This window comes from Anabas testudineus, chromosome 21, assembly GCF_900324465.2.
Source record: "Anabas testudineus chromosome 21, fAnaTes1.2, whole genome shotgun sequence".
Taxonomy (NCBI): domain Eukaryota; kingdom Metazoa; phylum Chordata; class Actinopteri; order Anabantiformes; family Anabantidae; genus Anabas; species Anabas testudineus.
The window spans coordinates 7828640-7854863 of NC_046629.1; the positions used below are offsets into that span (position 1 = coordinate 7828640).

Genomic DNA, 26224 nt, shown 5'->3' on the forward strand with positions numbered 1-26224 from the left:
TGTACACTTATACATTTCAAAGTGGCCATAACACGTTATCTTTGCTTATCTTCACACAACACATTTGCTCAGAGGGAGGCAAACAATAAAGCATTGCTGCACACACTCACGCTCCTATCACACAGACGATGTCAGGCCTCAGCTCCGGAAGCAGGCTTTGCCAGTGGGGTTTTGAACTAATTGATATTCTCCCACACTGCCCAGGGTTTCTCCAAGGAACCTCACTCTGCAGTGCTGCTGACAAAGCACATTCCATCACTGCTGCAGACTTAAAATAGGATCAGAAGATGGAGCAGTATGTGTGTGATAGAGAGAAACCCTGAGAGAGACAGAGAGAGGAGGGAACAGTAAGTTGACCGCTCGGTGAATTGTGACAGTGTTTTTCCTCTGCTTGACTTAAGCTCTACTTTGTGATCTCTCTCTCTCTTTACATTCGTCTCCTTGCTCACATTAGTGTCCTTAAACATCCTCATTTGGTAAATTATGCATTGTAAAGCTGAGTTGTTTTCGATTTACTGTAGACTGTTATTCTGTAGTTAACCAATCACTGCGGGGGAGGAGCCTCGGGGTTGTGTTATTACTGGTGTTTTGCACAACTCTTCTTCCATTTCCTGTAATCTGGTTTGCTCTTAAGCTTGCAAAAGTCAGAGTACATGCAAACACGCCCCCAGCCACGTATTTATTGTGCATAAATTTGCCAACTGACCTTTATTTTGAAAGTTATAGTTGCCAGGAATAGCTAATTAGGATGCTCCACTATAGTCTCATCTCATCACAATGGAAATAATTCCTCCCCCACAGGCCCATCCTCCACCTCCTCCTCTCAGATTTGTCCACTTGCAGGGGTGCAGTTCATGCAAGCCAGAGGATTTCGGCAACATAAGTGTTAACTACTTGTTTTTCTCGGGTAAGCAATTTATGAGTTGAGTTCACAGTTTGCAGCGACTGTGTTTCATTAAAGTCTCTGTCGGAGGGCTCCACACCTCCGGCCCAGTCTAATCTCATCCCACGGGTGAAGGGCAGCGCTCCATCATGCTGATAAAAGAGACACGTATTGTAATGTGGCTGTATGCACACCTAGCAGAGATTATGTGATATACATTTGAATGATTTTATGACCCCCTACGCGAAATGATGAATCAGCTTTTTAAGTGTGTGAGCAAAGAGTCAAAGACCTGGGATTGTTTTCTAACCTTTTGAAATATATTATTTGTTGCTTCTGAGTGATTTTTATCGCCAATAAAACAACACTTAAAGATTGCTTCTCTTTTAATCACTACAGGAAGCATTTTCATTCACTGACATATTACCAAACCGATTCAGCAAATAGCCCGGAGAAGCCTTTCACTTCATGGCACATTGACTGTATCTCAAATCACTGAGTTGTTCAATCAGCACCCATTTTATTAGGTACAGCTGTACAGTGTAATACAATACAATACAACTAATAACCAAATTATTGTTCATGTTTTTGATAGTGTTGAATGATCTATAGATTTCTAGCACTGAGGTCATAGTCAGCAGTTGTTGTGCTGGACTGAATTATAATTAAGGGTTTCTAGAAACACCCCCCTCATGTGTGTAAAATTAGAAACAGCAGAATATAATGCAGGTCAGTACAACCCTACTGTTAACCATGACCTCATTAATACACATGTAACTGCTTTCAGGTATTCCTTCTCTTGCCACTGAGGTTGTGTGATGTTTGCACTCATGTAGATATTCAGACTCAGGACTCAGTGTTTCCTATCGCTTTTGGATTTTATTCACATTTGATGAACTATTCTCCACACATGGCAGGTGAAATTGCAACATATATTGAATGTTATGAATCAGAACATGAATCGTATGGACCCCAATCCCCCCCACAGGCCCTCACCGTGCACTCTGATTTGTGACCACTTAACAAAAACTTTCCTCTTTCATTTCCCCTTAACGTGCACTCATCTGTCTCAGCCCGCCGATTAGCTCAGAGTATTAGACTTATCAAAACAAATGAGACACGCATATTTGGAGTGCTCACTGTCTATAAGTGGACTCTTAGCTTTTATTGCTTCAGTAGATGGACCTAAATCCCAGCTATGCAAATCCCCCATCACTCATCTCAAATGAAATCAAATCTCTGTCTTTGATAATGTAGTGCAGTTTGATTCCCACAAGTTGTGCTTGGGCCTGAGAAGTGCTGAGTCCCACTGACTGCTTTTCCAATCAGGATGGGTGATAAAAGAACAGAGCCCTAAAGCAAAGTAATAGCAATAATCAAATGGGTTGTTTATCCCGATTCCACTGGATGACATTTGCTTTGCCTCTGCATCAGGGCATCTAACTAGAAGTAATGTAATTTCCTCAGAGAAGATTGAATTAAAATGTTCTGACCTAATGAGGCTGAGACTTTACAAGTCTGCATCAGTTTGAGCTCTGCCAAATATTTAGCATTGAAGTGTTGCTGGTGGTGTTATGGAGTCTGGTATTCTGTATCTATTGATTAACAGATAACTACACACTGAGCTGCACATTTTAAACTTGCCTTATGTTAGCATTCGGAAAGGTTGTGACAAATTGCATCCTACGGCAACATTCAGTCCGGTTTTGTTTGTGGTTAATCACAGACAAAGTGTCCAGATGTGTTAATCTAACTGCCGTCCTCTGTGACCAAACCTAGAGAAGGAATGAAATGTTTAAAGTGTCATTAAACAAATGAATGTGAGCAGCTAGGGTCAGACTGTCAGTTCACCTTAACTATGTTAGATGCTACAAGGGGCAGTATAAATGGGACATTAGATGTTACAGGAAAAGGTGCTGGCTTAGAGGACTTTGGAATGGGTCTGCCATGGACACCCACACATTCACATGCAGGAAGAAAAAAAACCTAGGTATGTTTGTATTGGTTTTACTGTAGTGATTGAGAATTTCACTGGATGTTGACGCCCAGTGTTGCACTCTGTTTGATAGTAAGGATGGATCATATGGATTACTGTGGATTATTTTTGCTCCTCCAGTGTGTGCTGTGATTAGGGTTTTTGCATGTGCATGTCTGTGGTGTGTGCAGAAGCGTCTGAGCGTCCATGCATTGGAGCTCATGCTGTGCGACTGAGAGGTAAACAGTGCAAACTCCTTTCCTCTCTTTTGCAGCATTATAAATCTTCTGGATGCAGCTTAAATTTGTGTTTTATTGCTGTAGTGCCACATTTTCAGATTGTTTAGTATGGTGTACTAATGCACATTTGTTGAATTCGTTTTCATGGGATCAGTTGTGAATGCATGTGAATAATATCATACACTTTGACCTGCATGCTCATAATTGAAGCACTGATTACTTACTGTATGTAAGCTCAATGGAAATCCTGGGTGACAGCGCTGCCCTGCAAGTTGCTGTAGGTGAAAGACCATTGCTGAGCTGACAGTGTCCGCTGCTGGTTGGATCGTTAACTGCAGTGCCCCCTGCTGCACCGCGGAGCAGGAGGCTTCTGAACAGCCAGGGGACGTGCAGTCTGCATGAGCTCGACTCGGCGGAGTAGGGATGAGAGGAAGACACATAATATGATGAGGATCGTAAAAAGACGTACATGCAGCTCTGAAAAGGCAGTGCTCTCTGTAGAATTACATCTGTAGACTGTATTTCTGCAGCCGCCACGCAGGGTCAACGCTGTAATACATCATTTTAATACACTGTTGTTCAGATTTATCACATAGATTCAGCTGGAGACGGATCAACGATTATATCTCTGTGTCTGTTAGCTCAGCTGATTTGATATTCTGACATCCTCACAGATGGATATCAACAGGTGCGTGTGGCGAGCAGGGTATTGCAATACAACACTCCAGTCCCCTGCGAGCCCACATGTTTAATTACAACTACAAACAGCAGATGGCTCTCTTGAGTTTTAATTTCTTCGCCTGTGATTGAGCCTTAGATTGTATTCAACCCCCCAAAACAAAAGAAGGGTTTTGTCTCACAGAGGATTTTATTGTGCGGAACAAACACGTTCAATTCAGGGTGGCCAACGAAGTGTTGGCTGTGGTGGAGCAATGAGTGGCTCCCAAGGGGCACACAAGTCACCCTGCAGTCTGTGGTGGATGGTCAAGGAAAGGTGAAGATGTCCGAGTGAAGGAAACATGTCTCTCCATCATTGAGCTGTGCTGAAATTAGCGACGCTGTCCGTGGTGCTGAAACCACAGCAGTAAACACAGCGCGCAGGTTGAAGGACAATTCAAACAATATGAATGTTCTTCTTTATCCCACAATTAGTCTCTAGGAATGGAGCATACGCTTGTGGTAATATACTGCTGTTTATTTGAATTACTTGTGCGCAGTAGTGAGGTGATGATACAGTCAGTCAGCTGCTATTGTGTCGGCTCAGATTCACCATTATCGTAGATGGTTCCTGTAATTAAGAGGAGTTTAGAGCCCAAACTGGTGCTTTTAAAAAGACAATCTTAGCATCGAATGGCAGCATTCACACTGGCTGCTCAATCCCCTTCAAGCAGGGGCTTGGCGGTCGAGGGGGAGGGGGCGGGAGGTGTATCCTCTTCACTCTCTAACGAGTGGTTAGGACTTGTTGATGGGAAGGATTTGTTGATCTGGGGTATATAGACTGAAGCGATTGACCACCACTTCCTATGGCTTTTTCTCCCCTTTGAGCGTGGGAAAAGAATCGGCTCTCTACCAGTGGCTCTACTTTCTTTATCCCCTTTACGCACGGATCGCCATACTCGCCTCTGCCACGCAGGGGGCTCTATTAGAGACTTCACTGGGTCGAACTGTGTGCTGATCGCCGTGGGGTTTAAGATTTTGTATGCAGCTTGTCAAACAATGCAGACGTCATCTCCACAGGACTCAGATTAGCTTTGCTTATGTTTTTCTCCCCTCTCGCTGGCTCCTATCGAGCTCCACTGCCTGTGTTGTATTTGTGGAACACCCCGAAAAAGACATTGTTATTAGGGAGGTGACTGTAATATAACTTTACATTCATTTATCCCGCATTTATAACTACTGCGTGTTGCTTTTTCGTCGCCAAACGTGTGGCTGTTGACCAGTCATCGCAGGGTCCCTGTCGCGGATTGCCTCTTGCAAACTTGGAGTTCGTTTCGCCCGGGCTGCTGAGTTTTCACTCGGGGTGGTGATCTTCGTAGGAGGTGCATGTCTTTGCTTGATTGCTGGCGGCGCACATGCACAGGCGTCTCCACCGCCATCCAAACGGCGTCTTCTGATAAAGCAACCTCGTCTGGCAGAGGGAAGAGGAAACGGCGGGCGAAGGAAGGAAAAGAGTGAGCGTGAATCTGCTGTGTGAACGCTGCAGCCGGTGTTGGACATTCAAAGAAGCGATGCTGCAGACAACGTTGAACAAAAACACCCCTGTGCAGGTATGAATAATCATCCAAAATCTCCGCACGCGTGAGTTTGGCGTTGTTCTTCGTCGGGACCGTGGTTGTTGATGCATACATGGAATTACGCATGAACTGAGCTCATTTCTCCATCATGTCCAAGAAGATTTCGAGTGATGGTGACAGCTGTTTTAATATCTCAACTATCATGTAGTGTTTGGAAAGAAAGGAAAGGCAGCTAAAAATATATTTGACATTTGACATCACGGAACGGACCACTTAATCGCCACCATGGGACTGTGACCCGGGCTGCGAGCTCTGAGAAGCGGCTGTTTGTGTAGTCTGTGCTCCGTGTGCAGACTGGACTGAGCAGTTGTGACATTTTGAGCCATGGCTGCTGCTATTGCAAGTGGGCTGATCAGGCAGAAGAGACAGGCACGGGAGCAGCATTTGGACCGGCCCTCGACCAACCGGCGGAGGAAGAGCCCCAACAAGAACAAGGGGCTCTGCAATGGGAACCTGGTCGACATCTTCTCCAAAGTGCGCATCTTCGGACTCAGGAAGCGGAGACTACGGAGACAAGGTCTGGGAACTTTAATGTGCAAGGTGCCTCGTTTGTAGGCGAATATTGTGTCTGTGTCCGTTCAGTGCAAACAAGTGTGACCACTGATTGATGGCTTAATTAGGCCTCCAACTTACCCTAATCGCATTGACACCTGTATGTTTAATTTTTAATGAATGCCACTTTTATTATTACGCATGTATTACTGGTTGCATTAACTTGCCACATCGCACATCCGCGCGTAACAGGTTAAATTGAGGTGGAGAAATCATTCTGTTTTGTAAAATATATTTGACAGTGGGTTGAGAAAAACAAAGCTGCCTCTTATTTACATGCAATTGCAGGTGGCTGACAGTCTCCTGACGAGTTGTACCAAATGGTTTAGACAGGTTTACCGAGCTGTCACCTTGGCGATTCTGAAAAGAGCCTGATCGTTATGAAGCACATACACGGTTTTCACTCAACTACTTATTATACTATACAAACCAAAAAATTCAACTCATTTATATGCAGACAGAAAGGTCAGTATTTTCCACGGAATGGAGGTTATGCCTTTCAGACTGAATAATTGTACGAATTTCGGCCCAGTGGCCTCTTATTGCTCCAGCTGCTATTCGCTCCACTTATGGAAATGTCATGAACATTATTTGCCCTAATGTGGCAACCTGGGATTGTTAAGGAGCACTGTCAACAATTATTTCACTGCTGGAATCAGTGCCTATTGCGAGGATGATTTTTCTTTAAAAAATGAATTAGAATAATTAATTTAGGAAACAAATTACTCCAATTAGAGTTCTTCTTGTTAGTGAATGATGAAGGTGGCTGTAGGTTCCTATTGGAATCATCAAGTATCAAACCTGTTGCACCAAGACTACTGTGTATAACTCCAATGGCTTAAACAACCTTCACCTTTGTACTTTTACAGTAAGGCCAGATTACAGAAACAGCTGATGTTTTAGTAAAGCACACAGTTTTTCATGTTTGCACAGAGAGCTGTTTTGTTAGCTGAGATGAGTCTTTCTCATGCTCTGTCTTGTCTTGTCGGAATTGAACAGCATTATAAAATGTCCTCTTCACTAGCTCTTAGTGATTGCATGGATTAAAATGGCTTTGGTGTAACAGGATCTATATAATAGCACATAGAGGACACATCTGGACATGGGTCAGGTTATAATCGGCTGTCCTCCAGACTGCTGTTTCTGCCCACTGTGTACATGTGTTAAGCTCTGTGTGTGTGGCTGCCGCACTGTTTGTGTGTCTAATAGTCCATCCTCCTCTGCCACCTCTGAATTGGCTTGTGGTGTATCTATCTTTTCATTTAAAATAATCAGTAGAGGCCCGAAGCCCCCACAGATTAGAGATGTGGACAGATGATGTTGTTATTTAGTCAGGGAATTAATGTCTGACCACACCACATTGAAAAAATGTGTGTGCTGGCATTTCTTTGGTTTGGTGTTTAGTTTGACATGGATGCACAAATAAATCTGGGAGCCAGACACCGGATGCCAAGTTAGTCTGCGCTTGCAGTCCCGAAATGACTTGACAACATCACACCTACAATGGTCATTTTATAGATCAACTTGGAATCTCCTTCAACATATGAATAATGATGATAACCCGTGCTACACGGTGCCAGCAAGAGTGTTGGTGTAATGAGTCATGAGGCTTCAAAAAGCTTGACCCTGCTGCCTGGAAGTTGAGAAACACTCCTGTTAAAATGGAAATAAAATAAGAGGAAGGCTGATTTTTAAAGGTTTACACTGTCCTATTTTATTGAAGCTCTAATCGGAGCAAACATGCTTTAATTTTGGGTTATTTGTGATTAGAGGCCTAAAGGGAATATAATGAAGTAATTCCAGCCTCACATGAGAATTAGGAAAATCTTTACCAAGAGGTATCAGACTTTGGCTTCTTGAGAAAACACTCCACATACTCTTTCTCTTGCACACTCTGTCCCTTCTTTTCTCCTCGTATTTACCGTATTATCAAGAGCACACAGCTTAAGAAGACTAATGGCTTGTTTGGTGTGCTTAATTTAATATTGGACCCCGGAAGGACATTTGTTTGGTGTGGGAATAAAGCTGAATGCTCCACTGATCAGAAGTGTTGTGATAACACAGTTGGACAGCCACAGTTGTCTCCATTTCCCACGTGAATATGGCTCCTCTCTGTCAGCTGAGCCTGCAGAGAACACAGCAGCTTCCTCACCGTCCACACTATGATTATATATCTAAGTCACATTCAGATTCCCACTGTGATCTGTCAGGATGAGGGAGTAGAGGTGTCTGAAATGTACTCTAACACCACTGTTCCCTTTTAGCTTTGAGTATTGATCTTGCAAGCAGCAGTCCAGATTCTTATGAGCTATATTCATTAGAGCTAACACAAATTGAGCTTCTTGAGCCAAAGCATTTTGTTTAAATTCAAAGTAAATGTTACCATAACGGTCATCAATCAATACTAATGATGCCTGTCTTCATTTTTATCCCATTTTATTTAGTGTTATTAAGGGTATTTCTAAAAGCGTACTCACAGACCTACTTAAGATGAACACAAGTTAAAAAAAAAAGTGTTGTCCGCCATGTTCATTAGAATGCACAGATGTGGTTTCCTGTCCCCATCCAACACCTTAGGGAATATGCTGAGAACACTTTGTGTTTCCTCTGTCACCCCAGCTCTAATTTTAAATCATCCATGCATTTTGATAGCAGATGCAGAATTACACAGATCACACGGATGTTTTTTTTTTTTTTTTTTTTTTTTTTTTAAAGGGATTAGATGTGATTTGTAAATCCTATTACACTCAAACTCAGCAAGTGAGCTGAGGGCACATGGAGGTTGGGATCACATATTCTCTGGCTTTAATTATCTCGCTAGATTAGATTCATCATTCGATCATGTAACATACTGTAGATCAGACCGTTACGTTAGCTTACATGATCTAGAAACCCATTTTGGATGAATACTTAGCTGCATCGTGGCGGTTTATTCAGGAGTGTGTTGACGAGACACAGCAGCGCTTCATCAGACTTCAGCTCTGTCTGTGTTGGATGAGTTATTGTTGAGATGTCAGAGATGTTGTTGATGTAAGAGAAATGGGAGAGGGATGTGACTTCCATTGCTTTCTTTTACTTGATCTGCTATTTCATGTCAGGAACATAGAGGGGTTCTTCCTTTGCTGGCTGGAAAAGCCCTTCTCCTTTTCCAGAAACATCCAAAGTGGGTCAGACAGGGCAAGGCTCACAGCAGTCTACAACTGATGCTGCAGCTGTGTCCTTGTGTGTGTATGTGTGTTATTCTTTCCTCCGTTTTGCTTGCACTGTGCTGAACATGTGTCTCGGTACACAGACACAGGCATGACACAACAGAAAACACACCGGGAAGGGAATGAAGGAGTTAAAGAGACGCTACTCTTGAAAACAACATAAAATAAAGCCAAATAAAAGCAAACCTTTCTGTGACTGTTCAGTTTATATGCAGAGGGGACGTCTGCTGCAAAACAACATGATTTTAGATGTTACGGCTCTCATGCTTGTTGTTTTCCAAGGAAACCCCCTGCTGCTGCCAAACCACCGCTCTGTTTCCCTAGAAACAAAGAAGTAGAAAGTACAGTGCTTCTGTTGTCAAAACTAATATCAGCGTGACTGGGGAAGTCCAACCGCAGTAGAGGTTGGATGATAAACTGTACAGTCGTTTCACCTATTTGGTCTGCAAAAAAATGAAGTATATTCACAAGGACAAGGAGAGCAAAGAGTCAAAACGATTTACAAAATGACCAAAGACCTTTTATTACAGAGTACCTTCCATCTCTGGGGTAAATAATGTAGATAACTGGGGTGTGTGGATACATTTTTTATGTTTGTATGATAAGAAACGACCTAAAATTCATCTGAGATGGTTTATCTCCAGGCCACGAGTATGTTTGTTCCTCACCTTGCGTTGCCAGTCTTGTAAGAATTACAAAAGCCCATTATGTTATTATAATGTATGCATTCATGTATTAGCATACATGAATGTCTGATGTTAAACTGTCAGTCATAAATAACACCCTTAGTGTGTAATGACATGACTGATTCTAGACATATTCATCTAGACACCGCTCAGGATGTGATTATATGTCAACTACCATTAATCAAAGCGATTTATCTCGTACTTTTCCCCATTACTTCATGGTTCTTCCTTTCAATTTTATATCATTTTGATAAATTAGCTAAAAATCTGCAGATATGCAGCTCATTCTGGCTGCAGCTCAGATTTATAAAGAAACATTGAAGCTTGAAGCCGAGTGGAAATCTGTGTGTGTGTGCGTTTGTGTGAGGGATATACTAGCTAGTTCCCCCAGGGAACGCAGCCAACATTACATGATTTATAGCACAACGGAGGAGCCAAGTTCACCTCCACAAACAGATACGCACATGTACACACACATACACAAAGACGAGGCATTCACATAGCCGACAACCACTTATGCAGTTTTAATTATTACAGATTACCCCCCACTGATCGGTCTTCAGAATCAATCTCACTCCCCCACATTGTTTTAAAGCTGCTGATCAAAGTCAATTAAATTCAGTTTAACTGTATAGTGCCAAATCACAACAGAAAAGTCACTTTACAGTATAAGATATACAAAATATAACGTGGTAAGAAAAAGTATGTGAATCTTTTGGACAGTAGCTTTTATGTCTTTATTGAGAACAACCATGAAAACCTCATGGTGCGAGTTAAGCTAATTGAAATCAGGTGCTAGAATAACTTAAGTAAATTAGTCAATATTTGATCATTTACATAAAATGTAAATCGTAAGGTATGGTGGAGGAAACATCATGATTTGGGCCTGCTTTACTGCATCAGGGCCTGGCCAGCTTGCAGCGATTGGGGGGAAGATGAATTCCCAAATTACAAGGGTTCACATACTTTGAACACATGAAACATCAGATTTTTATTTGTGTTATAATTTTAGGCTCATTATATTTTTTAATACTCTTGACTTTGATTAAGCTCAGGTCACATTTTATGACAAACCATGAAAATCCAAAAGCTTCACATACAATTTTTGGCCACTGTATATAGAAAACCTAACAACCTCACTTGAGCAAGCACTAGGGTTAAGCACTAGGGACTCAGGGTGGGCGGCCATCTGCCTCAACTAGTTGGGGTGAGTAGAAGGGGTGAGAGCAAAGAACAGCAGGCAAAAAAACAACAACAAGCAAAAACACTGGGCAGGTCAGTAGGACCAGAAACTGCAAGGAGAAATGTAAGTTTTAAGTCTAGTCTTAAATGTAGAGAGGGTGTCTGCCTTCTGAACCTGAAATGGGACCTGGTTCCACACGAGAGGAGCTTGAGTCATTAATCGATCACAGGTTAGCTGACAATGTGTGTTCGATACAAAAGTATTTACTCAAGGGAATTCTGCAGTCATTAAAAATCCATATGAAAGTACGAGTGTGATGCTTGTTTGTGGTCATGAATGTTTCTTGGTCTCACTGCTGTTCGAAAACTCACCTTTCTTCACTCTCACTAGATTATGGGGAACATGGGTGTGGTCTAGTGGTTATACTGGGTGGTAAATGATTGCTAGAAGCTGTTGAAAGCACAATAAACTAAGAGTAGCTCAGGCCAATGCCTGAGTGTGTGTGAATGAACAGTATATACAGTATGAATGGGTAAATGAGAAGCAACGCTATACAGAGCTTTGTGCTAGAAAAGTGCATATACTGTAAGTGCGAGCCATTTTCTTTGTGATATATTAAACTAAACTAAATTAGATTGATGATAAATTTCAAAATGACTGAGTAGCCAGTGAAAATGCAAATTATCTAAGTAATCTATTAATCAATATGCCAAAGTTTGTTGGTTCCATAAAGTTTCCATATGCATTTTTTGTTTTGTAGTTACTCATTTATGTATCTTTGCTTTTGAAGTTCTAGTTGAAGACGACAATCCTTTTGAAAGCTTGAACTTGTAGACATTGTATTTATACCAAAACTAGTGTTTACAATTAAAAAAAAAAAAAAAGACTGTGCTTTAGCTTTTTAAATAAATTATCAGTTGCAGCCCAAACATGAAGTTGCAGGTGGGTATCTGAGTCAGGACAATAAAAGGATGCTAGTCGTCTCCTGGTTAATCATTTGAATTATGTGACTGTTAAAAGGTCACGTAGCATATCAGTTCACCAGATATTAAACTCAGGAAACAGAGAAAGGATGATGTCTGCACAGTGACATCTCCCACTGAGTCCCACACAGTATTATTATACTTATAATACTACATACTATAGTATTATTGTAAACTGGGGAGATCCTGCTCAATGCATAGCTGAGGCTCTTTGACTGTCACATTCTGCTATAGCCCCATTTTCATTGTTGCGTTGAGGCAACAAAGCGGCGCCGCTGAATGGCATTATAGCAGTATTGGCCGGATACACCAGCAGAAAGACATTTTCTCACCTCACCTCACCAGGCGGGAGCAAAAAAGGTCTCGGAGCTACCAATGCCATCACCCGACAGAGCCATTTCAGAAGAGACTGCCTTGAGCGGTACATGAACAGGGAAAAAAAAAAAGCCTCTCTCTGCCCTTAGCAGGACCTCTTGAGTTTCCCTCTGTGGCCATGCCCTCTCTTTTATTTCTCAGTCTTTCTATCCATCCACACTCTCTCTCACACACACACATACACGTTTTTGTATGGCAGTCAGTTTGAGGACACACACATGCATAGATTGGCACAGTTCTGAGCTCAGGTGAAGTTGATTGTTTGCCTCCCCAGGGCTTTCTTAGAATGAAATCTGATGTGATGGCTGTCTCCACGATAAGACTAATGTTGATGGTATATAACCCCAGTGGTTGTCCATGCGCTCACCCAGACACCAAGTACACACATCCTGATGATGAAATATTGTTACACAGCTTGAGCACAAGAAATATTTTTCCAGCGTGCGACTACATACAGATTTATTAAAATGTATGTACGTTTTTATATTTTCTCTTTCACTTCTTTATGACAAACGCACAAAACGTCAACTCGGTTGCAACATCACATGGTCGTGCTTCAGTGGCACTGGCCAATTTCACAGCAATAGTGATTTATTTACAGTAGATATGTCGCTAAGTCCCCTGTTGGGTCAGCTATTGTAGAAGCAGACACTCCCATATCCTACACAGTAAGGACCCAGAGAGGGTGCTGTTGGGTTCATTATGGGAGTCGGGCCACAGCAGATTAGTTCTGCTGCCTGTAATTGGATGGCCTATCTCTGAGCAGGGCAGGGCTTATGTTCCCAGAAACGTGGCTGTGGGATTTTCCCCGTGAACACATACACAGGAGTCTGAAAATACTGTAACATAGTTCTGCACAATGCGTCTGTTGTTTGTGATTAAAACCAGATTTCTGTGCAATATCGTGGCTACGTTTAAGCACATACTGTAGTTCATAGCTTGAAGCTCATCATCTTTGTAACAAGCTTTTCATCATTTTGGTAACTGCTGATGTTTTTTCTCTCTTCTTCTCTCCTGCAGATCCCCAGCTCAAGGGTATAGTGACCAGGTTATATTGCAGGCAGGGATACTACTTGCAAATGAACCCCGATGGCTCTCTTGATGGGACCAAGGATGACAGTAGTAATTCCTGTGAGTACATTGACAGTGTCTGTTGGCCAAACATTAGATAGGTGTTAACATACACTGAAGACTTGTTTCCTAATGACACAGTAAAATAAATAACTTATTTGTTATTGTATATATATTATATTATTTTAATTATTTTTTTAAAAACTTAATGGCACCCTTTAATTTTTGCACGTTTTAATTTATTTATCACACCTTTTTTTCTTAATGTGCTTTAATTCATCCGAAGGGGTAGGGGACAAGCTGGAGTGGTTTTAGGATCAGGGACTGTTACTGAGAGTCCTAAGCAAAGCTCAAGCTTAAACCCCATGAAACATCTCTGCAGAGCTTTTCTGTTATTACTGTATTTACAATAGTTTCCTTACAGAAGACTTCTGTTTCCAGTTGCAATATACTTTAAACTCGACAGAATCCACTATAACAGACAGGTTTAGTTTATTGCTCATTTCAAGCTTTTGATGTATCCTTCGGTGCAGAAAATGAACCAACAACCTTTATAGTTGTCTTCAGGCCAACACTTCCCCTCATTTTTCAGCCTTTGGAGCAAAAATGTCTTCTTAAATGGCAGCCATAGGATCACACAGCTTTGTCCTGCTCTCTGTGAGGGGAAAGTGGTCCAGGAAACAGTAGGCTTAATGGGGAGAAAAAGGTATTATTAGCTTGTTCTGGCATTGCTCCTCTAGTGCTTCAGGCTAGGTGGTTAATTTGATTCCAGTGCTTGGTGCGAACACTAGCCTGACACTCTACGTTGTGTCACTTACCCCAGTCAGCATGAAGAGATGTGGCACATGTCACATCTAATAAGGACTTATTGAAACAGTGGGCATTACATATAGTGTGCACAAGAGATGTGTCATATTATTAAAAAAAGGTGTTGGCACTGACTGCTCAAAATTACATTTAATATTTCTGAAAATGACCAAAAACAATGGTTACATCATTGTTTAGACTGTAAACCTGCCCACATCATTTGCATACTTACAAGGTCAGCAGAGGTCATTATGCTCCTTAAGTCCTCAATACAGACGCACAACCAAGTCGGACATGTTGTTTCTCACGACTACAAACAATAGCTATTACCTACCAGACCCAAGGAGTCTGCTATAACAACACAAGGGGCTATTAAATCTGCCACGCACCAGTGGTGGCCCCAATTACAACTGCTTCTCAGGTAGCTCTGGTTGGCCCAGGCTATGCAACGCTGGTCACGTTCACCAGACACAGTGCAATTCATCTTCAGTGATTACCTAAATGCAACCGCTAGCAATTGTATTATCTTTGCTTTGTCAAGCATTAATGACGGCCAGCTTCCATTATGATTACGAATTATACCATAATGTTTTTCTCCCAGTATCTTTAATGTTTACTTAATGGTTTGGTCTGTCTTTGGTTATGATGTTTTTTTTTATGTATGCCTGCATTTGCCTGTTGTTTCTGCATGTGTGTTTTCCAGCTTTATTCAACCTTATTCCTGTGGGCCTCAGAGTTGTCGCCATTCAGTCTGTGAAGACAGGGTTATACATCGCCATGAACGGGGAGGGCCATCTGTACACATCAGTAAGCACTTTACTACATTCTACTCTGTTCTATTTAAATTATTTTTCAAAGACGAGAACATGTTTGTATGTTTATGTGTTTATTTCCAGTAAGGGACTCTGAACGTGATAAATCCAATATGTGAACATGTAACATGAATTTAGACATTTCATTAAGCAGAAATTAATACATACAGATTTCTAGTCATCAAGTTAAAGTCCTCATATTTTATATCAGATGGCATTTCTTTTATTTTACCAGAGGACATCTGAGGTGCAGCCATTCTTTTTCTTTGCTGCATGTAGTCACCCCCTGTTATTGACTATCTCTCTTTAAAATAAACTAGGCTCCTGCAGACTAGACAGCCAAGAGGGTGATAAGACCTCCCCAGGCACAGATAGTGCTTCTAGTCTCACTCCTCCACCCTGTCCTCTCCAGTCATTCAAATCCATCAGTGGGAGGAACACTACGAGTAGTACCCCTCTCTCAGACAAGAGTATCCATCAGAATCACTGTCTCGTCTTCCCTGATGTTCCCAATCCTCAGAGCGCCGTGCAGGAATTGCCATCTTATTCTTTCTTCATTTCCGTGGAGGTTTAGAGGGCCTATTTATCTTACTGTACAATACACTGGTGTTCCAGTGGAACTGCACAGTAGGGATTATGAATTTATATATGAATATAGGTACACAATACTGCATAACACAAGAGGGCCTAATGTGTACAATTAATCTTTTCTCCTCGCAGGAACACACTCCCTCATATTTGATTGCAACAGCAATATTACACAGATTTTTATACACAATCTTCCACTTTCATTGATGTTTTTATTCATTCAATCAGTTTATTCAGCATACACTGACTGAACACAGTGCTACAATTGCAAAGGTAAAAGTCCAACATTTAAATCAACACTAATACTTAGAAGACAAATGAATCAAAATGATTAAATTGAGAGAGGTTAAATAAGGGGCATCCTTATACCTGCTTTAAATAAAATGTAAATTATAAGAAAATGTATAAGTGTAAAACAGTTATGTAACCTGTTGTAATAAGTAGTTTTTTTGTTTACACAGGGCAATAAAAGTAACATTTAGATACATAAAAACTTACAAAACTGCAATAAAAGAATATGGTTAACATTTAGAAAGTGTAAAAAACACCAGCGTATTAGCTAAAACCTCCATTAATTAAACCGGATCACAAAAATGCCGCCAACCTTTCTCATTGTTGATGTGATTCGACTTCCTCATTGTTGTCTTACACTCACACAGTTTCGTCTGTGTTGGGCACATGCTCTCACCATTTTCCATGCTACTTCACTTGTCACATTAAGTCACTTCTGATGCCTTCCAGTTGATCACCAGTAGTTTGGCGTTGCTGTAGTAAGCTGACAACTGATGCTGCGAAAACTCGCATCAAAGTGTTGATTGCCAAACCTGCTTCACAGCTGATCAGTGCAGCTAATTGCTGTTGGAGCTAGTCTGCTTGTGCTGCACTGTTGTAACTGTGGTTATGCTACTGTAGGTACTGTACTGTACATCGTAGTCTTTTCTCATCGAGTGTTGTGCTGTGTGATTTTGGCCTCTGGGGATGTTTAGTCCAGGCAGAAGTGCTGTGAAGTGAGTCTTGCTGAGCCCAGTTAGAGCGATGTTTTCTTTCAGCACAGTTTTCCCTGCTCATCTCTTAACACAGCTCCTCTGCTCCATTTAAAGCTTATTTCTCTGTTAATGGACATTTTGATCAGACCTCAACTATCCAGCCACCCACTCAAAAGATCCCTTTTGCTCCTCAGTGTGTGAATTACTGTGGTAATGACAGCCTTGTAAAATGTTCTTCGTCCTCATCCGTCTCCTCCTCTCCCTTTTTTCTGGCCTCTCTATCCTCATCTGTAGAAAAGGTTCAACCATATCTCCCATTATCACTCTGCTCCTTCAAGAGCAAGGTTCTGTCGACCTTTTCTACCCATTAAGGGTGTTTTAACAAGCAACTTTGAAAGGTTATGTTAATGCACGATAACATGCTATTTACGCAGCACATAGGGAAACTCACGAAAGACAACCTGTTTTATTGGAAGTATGATTATTTCTCAATACAGCCCAATTTCCCTAAATCCAGGTAATTTTCATTAACTAGAATTCACCTCGTCAGTTGTCTTCTTTCATAATGTTGAATACAGCGCTGAAGCTTTTACTGCGATGACGTACTTTGATAATGAGTGACACTCATGAGGTGAATCAAAAGGAGAGTCCCACTTCCAGAAAATAGATGGAAAGCCCATTCAGAGCTCATGGTAGTGTATCATATTCTTTTGTGTGAGGCACCCAAGGCGCAGCGTGTGGCTCGAATGACAGAGATAGCATCAAAGTGACTGTGCAGCCTGGCACAAAGGACACACCACGGAATAAAGGAGAGTTCAATCATCTCACCCTTTTCAATCTGGTCCTTTTGTGTGTGAGCCAATAAACTCCCAGCTAATTTCTCCTCCCGGCTGCTCCCTGGATCAGGCATTTTCTTCTGAAATGTAATAAGAGGAGAGGAATTCTCCAAGCTTTTTTGTAGGAGGTAGCGGAGACACGACTTGTGGTAGTCTCCAGATAATTGTAATAGAACCCTTTATGCAAAAACAGACCGTTTCAAACAAGATAAAACAACCTTAATTATTCTGCAGGGACTATGATATTAAATCTCTAAAAGCAAACAATGACATCTATAGCTTTGTTACACATGATGAAATGGTGGTGCCAGTCAATGCAACTCCCCAGTGGTGATTTTGTTGTCGTCTTTCTGTCCTGCTAATATAGTTTCCCTGCCACCTCTCTAGTGTAAAGGTTGGGCATTTCATGGTTGGCTGCTTTTCTTTACGGCTCCTTATTCCCTCACTTCACTGGAGTCTCTCACTGCAGGCTTTCTTTATCAGGAGCCTGCACTTGTTAGCGCTACCTTTCATGATTGTCAAATGGACTAGCCACATTACTTGAGTGGTCCTTTTAGAAATGAAATCCTTGAGAGGACCAGTCGGGGTAGTGCGGTGGCTTTAGCATCACTTGTTAGAGGCGATATCATCAGACACATGGACACAGAAGACCGAGGGCATCTGTTTCCTGTAGTGCCCAATTTAGAATGTATGAAGGCTTCAAGGAGTCTGATGTGAGGGATCCTTCAGTTTGCATCAGTATGAAAATGAAAGCGCGGCTCTGTGAAGGGAAGAATAGAAGAGCGGCTTGTTTAGTAGTTGTTGGTATGAAACCAAGAGAGTCCTTCGAGAACGCTCCAATCAGGAGTTCCCCAGGACCATTTTTATTCATCCTTTGATCTCTTGGTTATTTTTTTCTTCAAATTTTCTAATTCTGCCTATTATAAACCAATTTCACATTTTAGGCTCTCACTTTCCTGGTCAAACCAAAAATATCCAGTGAAATGCTGTTGAATTGGCTTCATTTTAAAGAAAGAAAACATTGTAAAGCACGAATTGAGCTGTTGGAGCTATTTACCTGCAGCATATGGGAAGCACAAATATAAATGCATGAACATTAACAGAATTGTGACACCGTGTGTACGAGCGCACACGTGTCAGTATCCAACAGATGGCTTTGTGTGAACATGTTTCATTGGTGTTGATTGCAAACCCGCCATGAATGAAAATGCCCGTCTCACAGTTTCATGGATGTTTTATGGAAGGATAAACAACAAAGGTGGTGGGAAAAGAAACATATTGGATTCTTCTAATGCACACAGACCTGGAAATTCGAAGTAAATACAGCATAATTAAAAATTCTGCTTTAATGGTACCTCCAAATTAAAGCTACAGTATGCAACCTTTTTTCAAATATTTTAATTCATTTATTTTTTGCTACGCAGCTTATCTTAGTATGGAGAGCTGCTGTTGAAGCCTCCTGAGACCTTTAGTTACTGAACAGCCTGGCAGTGGTGATGAAATATTCACTTTGAAAAGTTTTTGTGAGTCTCGCCCTTCTGACCAATCGGATAGTTTCAACAATTTCTGCTTGATTATTGAATTTCAGCTCATTCTCATAATCATATTGTAGCTTTAATTTCAAACACAATGTAGACACAAGATTTAAAAAGTACCACACGTCTTAAAAGTTCCTGTTTTTGTTCTTATCTACCATCACAGATATAAAGTAACTAGTAATATAGTGGCTATATGCCTTAATAATCAACCAGTCTAGTTGCGGTTTACATATGTGTCTCCTCAGACTTCTATTCATTTCAATTCAATTCAATTCAATTCAATTTTATTTGTATAGCGCCAATTTACAACAGAAGTTATCTCAAGGCACTTTACAGTGTAAGGTTTAAGACCTTACAGAAAATATTTATACAAAAAATTATAGAGAAAACCCAACAATCCCATTTGAGCAAGCTTTAGGCAACAGTGGAGAGGAAAAACTCCCTTTAGAGGAAGAAACCTCCAGCAGAACCAGGCTCATAGTGGGCGGCCATCTGCCTCGACCGGTTGGGGTGAGTGGAAAGAGAAGAGAGAAAAGAACAGCAGGCAATAAAGACAACAACAAGCATCAAGAACATTGGGCAGATGAACTGGATTCTGGAGATGTACAGCTCCAGGCCGAGGATACCTGCAGAAAAGTACAGAGAGAGGGAGACAGAGAGGAGGAAACACAACTAAAAGAGAGAGAAGACACAAAGTTAATGACATGCAATGGTGGCATTTGCATTGATACAGGAGAAAGGAGAGAGGAGAGGAGCTCAGTTTATCAGTAGAGGTCCCCCAGCAGAATAACCTATATCAGCATAACTAAGAGATGGTTCAGAGTCACCTGATCCATCTCTAACTATAAGCTTTATAAAAAAGGAAAGTTTTAAGTCTAGTCTTAAATGTAGAGACGGTGTCTGCCTCCCGAACCTGAACTGGGAGCTGGTTCCACAGGAGAGGGGCTTGGTAGCTAAAGGCTCTGCCTTCCATTCTACATTTGGAAACTCTAGGAACCACAAGTAAACCTGCAGTCTGAGAACGGAGAGTTCTGCTTGGAAGATAAGGAACTATGAGGTCTTTAAGATAAGATGGAGCCTGATTATTAAGGGATTTATAAGTTAGGAGAAGAATTTTAAATTCAATTCTGGATTTAACAGGGAGCCAATGGAGAGAAGCTAACGTTGGAGAAATATGATCTCTCTTGCTAATTCCAGTCAGAACTCTGGCTGCAGCATTTTGGATTAACTGGAGGCTCTTTAATGAGTTATTGGGACATCCCATTAATAAGGAATTACAATAGTCCAGTCTGGAAGTAACAAATGCATGGACTAGTTTTTCAGCATCACTTTGGGACAGGATGCTCCTAATTTTAGCAATGTTTCTTAGGTGAAAAAAGGCAGTTCTAGAGATTTCTTTTATGTATGAAGTGAAGGAGATATCCTGATCAAAGATAACTCCGAGGTTTCTTACAGTATTACTTGAGGCCAGAACTAAGTCATCAATGGTGAGAATGTGTTTAGACATAGTGTCTCTGAGATTTTTAGGCCCAAACAGTATAACCTCTGTCTTGTCCGGATTTAGGAGAAGGAAATTGGAGGTCATCCAGGCCTTTATGTCTTTTAAGCATTCCTGAAGTTTGACTAATTGATTAGTTTCTCCTGGTTTCATAGATAAATATAGCTGGGTATCATCTGCATAACAATGGAAATTTATAGAGTGTTTCCTAATAATATTGCCTAAAGGGGACATATATAACGTGAAAAGAATCGGTCCAAGCACAGATCCCTGTGGAACTCCATAGCTGACTTTGCTGTGCATGGAAGACTCATCATTAACGTGTACAAACTGAAATCTATCCGATAGATACGATTTAAACCACTCTAGTGCTGTTCCTTTGATTCCAATGACATGTTCCAGTCTGTGTAATAAAATGTTGTGATCTATAGTGTCGAATGCAGCACTAAGATCTAACAAGACGAGTATAGAGAGTAGACCATTGTCTGATGCTAATAGAAGATCATTAGTGACCTTTACCAGTGCTGTTTCTGTACTATGATGTACTCTAAATCCTGACTGGAAATCTTCATACAAGTTATTGCTACGCAGGTGGTCGTACAATTGCTTAGAAACTATCTTTTCAAGGATTTTAGAGATAAAGGGCAGATTGGATATTGGTCTATAATTCGCTAAGACCCCTGAGTCCAGAGTAGGCTTTTTGAGTAGGGGCTTGACTACAGCAACCTTAAAAGCCTGTGGTACGTAGCCTATTTGTAAAGACAGATTGATCTGATCTAATATGGACGTGCTGATCAAAGGTAAGACATCCTTGAGGAGTCTAGTTGGGATGGGATCTAAGACACATGTTGATGGTTTAGAGGAATTAATTACTGAAATTAATTCAGAATGATCTACAGGGAGGAAGCAGTCTAAGTACGAGCGTGGATCTAGAGTTGTTGTACAATCCATGCTATATGCAGGGATGATCTGATCAATTTTTTCTCTAATAGTTATGATTTTATTTGTAAAGAAATTCATGAAGTCATTGCTGCTGAGAGTTGAGGGAATACTAGGGTCAACCGAGCTATGACTCTTTGTCAGCCTGGCTACAGTGCTGAAAAGAAACCTAGGGTTGTTCTTATTTGCCTCTATTAATGAGGAGTAATATGAAGTTCTAGCTTTACGCAGGGCTTTTTTATATATTATTAAACTATCTTTCCAGGCTAGGCAATATTCATCTAAATTGGTGGAACGCCACCTCCTTTCCAGCTTACGTGATTTCTGCTTTAAGCTACGGATTTGTGAATTGTACCATGGAACTAACTTCCTCTGACTCACTAGTTTCTTTTTCAGAGGAGCAACAGTATCAAGTATTGTTCCAAGTGAGGCACCAGTACTATTAACAAGATAGTCCAATTGTGCTGGAGTAACATTGAAATAACTGCCTTCCTCTGTGTTGGTACATGGCTCTGAAATAAAAGATGGAATCAGTTCCTTAAATTTGTCAACAGCATTTTCACATAAACATCTACTGTAGTGAATCTTATCTGTAGGTTTAGTAAAGTCTGGTACTGTAAATTCAAATGTAATTAAGAAATGGTCAGATAAAAGAGGGTTTTGGGGAAAAACTATTAACTGATCAACTTCCACACCGTATGTCAGAATAAGATCAAGGGTGTGATTAAAACAGTGAGTGGGTTTATTTACATTTTGGGTAAAACCAATGGAGTCTAATAGTGAATTAAATGCAGTGTTGAGGCAGTTATCATCAACATCTACATGGATATTAAAGTCACCCACTATAATGACTTTATCTGCACTAAGAACTAAATCAGATAGAAACTCTGAGAATTCAGTTAAAAACTCAGAGTAAGGGACAGGAGGACGGTACACAATAACAAACAGGACTGGTTTTTGATTTTTCCAGTTAGGATCAGAGAGGCTAAGAGTGAGGCTCTCAAATGAATTAAAACTATGTTTAGGTCTGGGGTTGATTAACAAACTTGAGTGGAAGATTGCTGCTACTCCTCCACCCCGACCTGTGCTTCTAGGAACATGATAATTAACATGACTTGAGGGGGTCGACTCATTCAGAGAGACATATTCATCCTGCTGCAGCCAGGTTTCAGTAAGACAGAATAAGTCTATTTGATGGTCAGTTATCAAATCATTTACTAACAGGGATTTAGACGAGAGAGATCTGATATTTAACAGTCCACATTTGATTGTTTTCTTGTTATTTTGTTCTAAGAGAGGAGTCGTCTTTATTTTTATTAGGTTTTTATGAATTACTCCTCTTGTGTTAGTTTTAGATATAAATAATTTAGGTACTCGGGGAGCAGACACTGTCTCTATGGGGTTATGGTAGTTTTTGGAGGGTGACGGCTGTAAGGAAGCTGCAGAGAGGTGTGTAAGACTGCGTCTCTGCGTCCTGGGCTCCACTCTGACATGTCAGGGTTTAGGTCGTCTAATAAACTCTGTCATATTCCTAGAGAGTTGAGACGCACCATCTAAAGTGGGATGGATGCCGTCTCTTCTAATCAGCCCAGGTTTTCTCCAAAACGTTTTCCAATTGTCTATGTAGCCCACGTTGTTAGCGGGACACCACTTAGACAGCCAGCGGTTGAATGACGTCATGCGGCTAAACATGTCGTCACTGGTCAGATTGGGAAGGGGTCCAGAGAAAACTACGGAGTCCGACATCGTCTTAGCAAAGTTACACACCGATTCAACGTTAATTTTAGTGACTTCCGATTGGCGTAGTCGGGCGTCATTAACTCCTGTGTGAATTATTATCTTACTATATTTACGTTTATCCTTACACAGGAGTTTTAAATAGGACTCGACTCTGGCCCCAGGAATACACTTGACTATGGCCGCTGGAGTCTCTAACTTCACGTTTCTGACTATAGAGCTGCCAATGACCAGAGTGGGTTTCTCAGCAGGTGTGTCGCTGAGTGGGGAAAACCGGTTGGAATCGTGAACCTGGTCGTGGTGAACCTTGGGCGAGTGTCTAGGGTTATGCTTCCTACGAACCGTCACCCTGCCGGCCTGACTTCCCGGCTGCTCGGGAACTGCCGGGGGACAGCTAACAGGAGCTATGCTAGCTGGCTCCACACCGGCTACCGGGACCTGGCTAGCTGGCTTGTTTTCCACGGTGCGGAGCCGAGTCTCCAAATCAGTCAGCCTCGCCTCCAAAGCTGCAAATAAACTACATTTATTACAAATTCCCTTCTCACTAAAGGAGGCAGAGGAAAAACTAAACATGTGACAAACCGAGCAAGAGAGAGCAGGAGGAGAAGAGGGAGAAGAAGAAGAGGGAGAAGCAGCCATGGCTAACAGAGTTAAGCTAGCAGACCTCACAACACAAGAAAACAAGAGTAATAAGTATTATGAATGGTCCTTAAGCAACACAGGTGTATGTTATAACTCTTACGCCAGTAGTGCTTTTCACTAACAATATGAATTTAGCTTAAAGTTTGTTAAATTTAGCAAAACAAACAGAGCAACTGAAAAGCGAGTCAGCGTCAGCGTCGACAACAGGAAGAGATACGATACGCCTACCGTAGGAGGAGCAGCCAATCAGTTCAATCATGCATGAAATGAAATGAAATTAAATGTAATAGAATTCACTCCAGACATTTCTGAGATGTATAAATGAAAATGGGACATATATAAGGTCACACTGACCACCAAAGTTCAATCAGTTAAGTCAAAGGGGATGTTTGTACCCACCTTGAATAAATTCTCATAAGGTGAGATATTGCATTCACAAGAATGCAACAAGACAGCCATCCCAAAAACGTAATGCCTCCAACCATGGCTCTCCGTGGTGCAGAGGCATAAATAACAGTAAGCAAATAGCAAAAGGGCAGCGAAGGTGTGACCACAACATTTCCCCATTCCTACAGATTTCTGGTACCTATAATAATTACTCACATGATTTTGCCTCCATAGGGGAGTTGCACTCAGAGTTGAGGTGGGGGGAGCCTCATTATTTCTGTAGCATTGCTCTCTCCTGCCTTTAATGCATGCTTTAATCAGTGTCAGGAGCGGTGGCGGTCAGGGCTGTGGAGGGTACTTAATGCATTAATGAACAACGAGGTAGGTGTCAAAGCTGAACTGTTAAACTGATGGTCAGAGACACGAGAACCTAGGTATAGATTGACTAGTCTTCAACTAGTTAATATCTCTGTTGTTATTAATGGATTAATGAAAGCTCATTCATGTGTCATACAGGTTGGAAAATACAGAGAATATGAACCTGTAAGTGGGGTTGTCCCAGTGGAAGTCAGAAATTACATCACAGCAGTAAAATACCAACCATGGCACAGAGGGTCCCCCACAGTGTTTTTAACTGTACCTGTGGGGATTATCTACCTCTGAACAATAAGCCATAAATATGCAAAACAACTGAATTGTCCTTTATGTCTTTCCAGGTCAGCGGCTTACGGCCTGTTAATGTCACATCTCCCCTGTTCCTCATTCAGTCTTTTATACCCTTTTATTTATATTTAGACAATTAAGACCCTGCAAGTGCAGCTGTTTTCTGTATCACTGGTTTATGTGACACATATTTATAATATACAGAATTGTAGATCAGCGAGTGAATGTGCTGGGAGAAATATCACGGTATATATGCAGAAATGCCAGTACATAATTCCCACAACAGATCATCACCATTACCATGCAGAGTTGTGTGCCACACACACCAGAAGGCAGAAGGTTTATTAGTTTAAGTGAACTGAAAAAAAGTTCCTGTGGAATCTGCTGCAGTAGTCCTGCAACATGGAAATCCTGAATCCTAATGGAGCATAGCATTAATTCAGGTAAAGTACTGCAGTCATGCTTGCTTAGTAGATTGGCATTACCTGCTACATGCATGCTTTAATATCAGTTGTATGTTCATTAACTTCAACCAGCTGACTACATTAAAACCTTTCACTAATGTGTTTTAATTGAAAAATGTCCAAAACATATCTCAGTGCTGTCAAAGGCTGGACGTGTCTACTCACATATTTGCACATAACAGTAATGTGTGTACTAGAGGAGTGTTTCATGCTCGTACACTTGGCACAAAGGAAGTGTTCGATCAAGTAAAATAATTGTTCAACACAGTGACAAGCCCTTCTTCAAAGGGTTTTATAAAAGCTGTCGTGCATGTTTTGTATCGATGACTCATCTGCAAGCCCCTCTTTGAACTGTTCCATTTTACATGTTAGCTTTCCTATTGGCTTGTTGCCTTAGTTTTAGGGCTTTGCTTTGGTAATTGCCTCAACCCCAGTGAAACGGTCTCCTTTTCCTTGACAATCCAGTGTTGTACTGTCTAAGACCGTAGCTACACAATTATAGAAATGTGCATGCTGGTTGCACTGAAAACCAACACAGTCCTCTGTGAGAATTGTAGAACTCCATATTCAGCATCTCTGAAGTTGTTTATCTGTGTCTTTATAGAAGCATGTTCCTACTTTAGTTTTCCTCTTACTTTCCACCATGGTGGCCATCAGCCAAGTATTGATTTATCAGCTACAGCTGATAGATCCATGGATGGATCAGCCAGTGGGAATGGGACGGATGCTGCAGAGATTGCTATAAATTATGTGCTTCTGACAAACAACGGGAATGCGTGAAACTGGAAAGAAAATGAACATTCTTCATTGTGAAGAAGAGTATGGAGAGACAAAGGGCAGAGGGAACTCCGAGGTGTGTTTGGCAGGGAAAGCCATG

At 41.3% G+C, this 26224-nt stretch overlaps 1 protein-coding gene across 3 annotated transcripts in view; it reads left to right on the forward strand.

Annotated features, from left to right (window-relative positions):
- Window positions 1-26224, forward strand: part of fgf14 (fibroblast growth factor 14) — an 83993-nt gene that overhangs the window by 40845 nt on the left and 16924 nt on the right. The window contains exons 1-3 of one of the 3 annotated variants that reach the window (XM_026377212.1): window positions 5256-5908; window positions 13400-13510; window positions 14961-15064. In XM_026377212.1, coding sequence (XP_026232997.1) covers window positions 5716-5908; window positions 13400-13510; window positions 14961-15064 — 408 coding nt within the window. In that variant the 5' untranslated portion in view covers window positions 5256-5715. Of the gene's footprint in view, window positions 1-5255; window positions 5909-13399; window positions 13511-14960; window positions 15065-26224 lie in introns of those variants that run through there. The other 2 variants (XM_026377213.1, XM_026377216.1) reach the window with 2 other exon arrangements.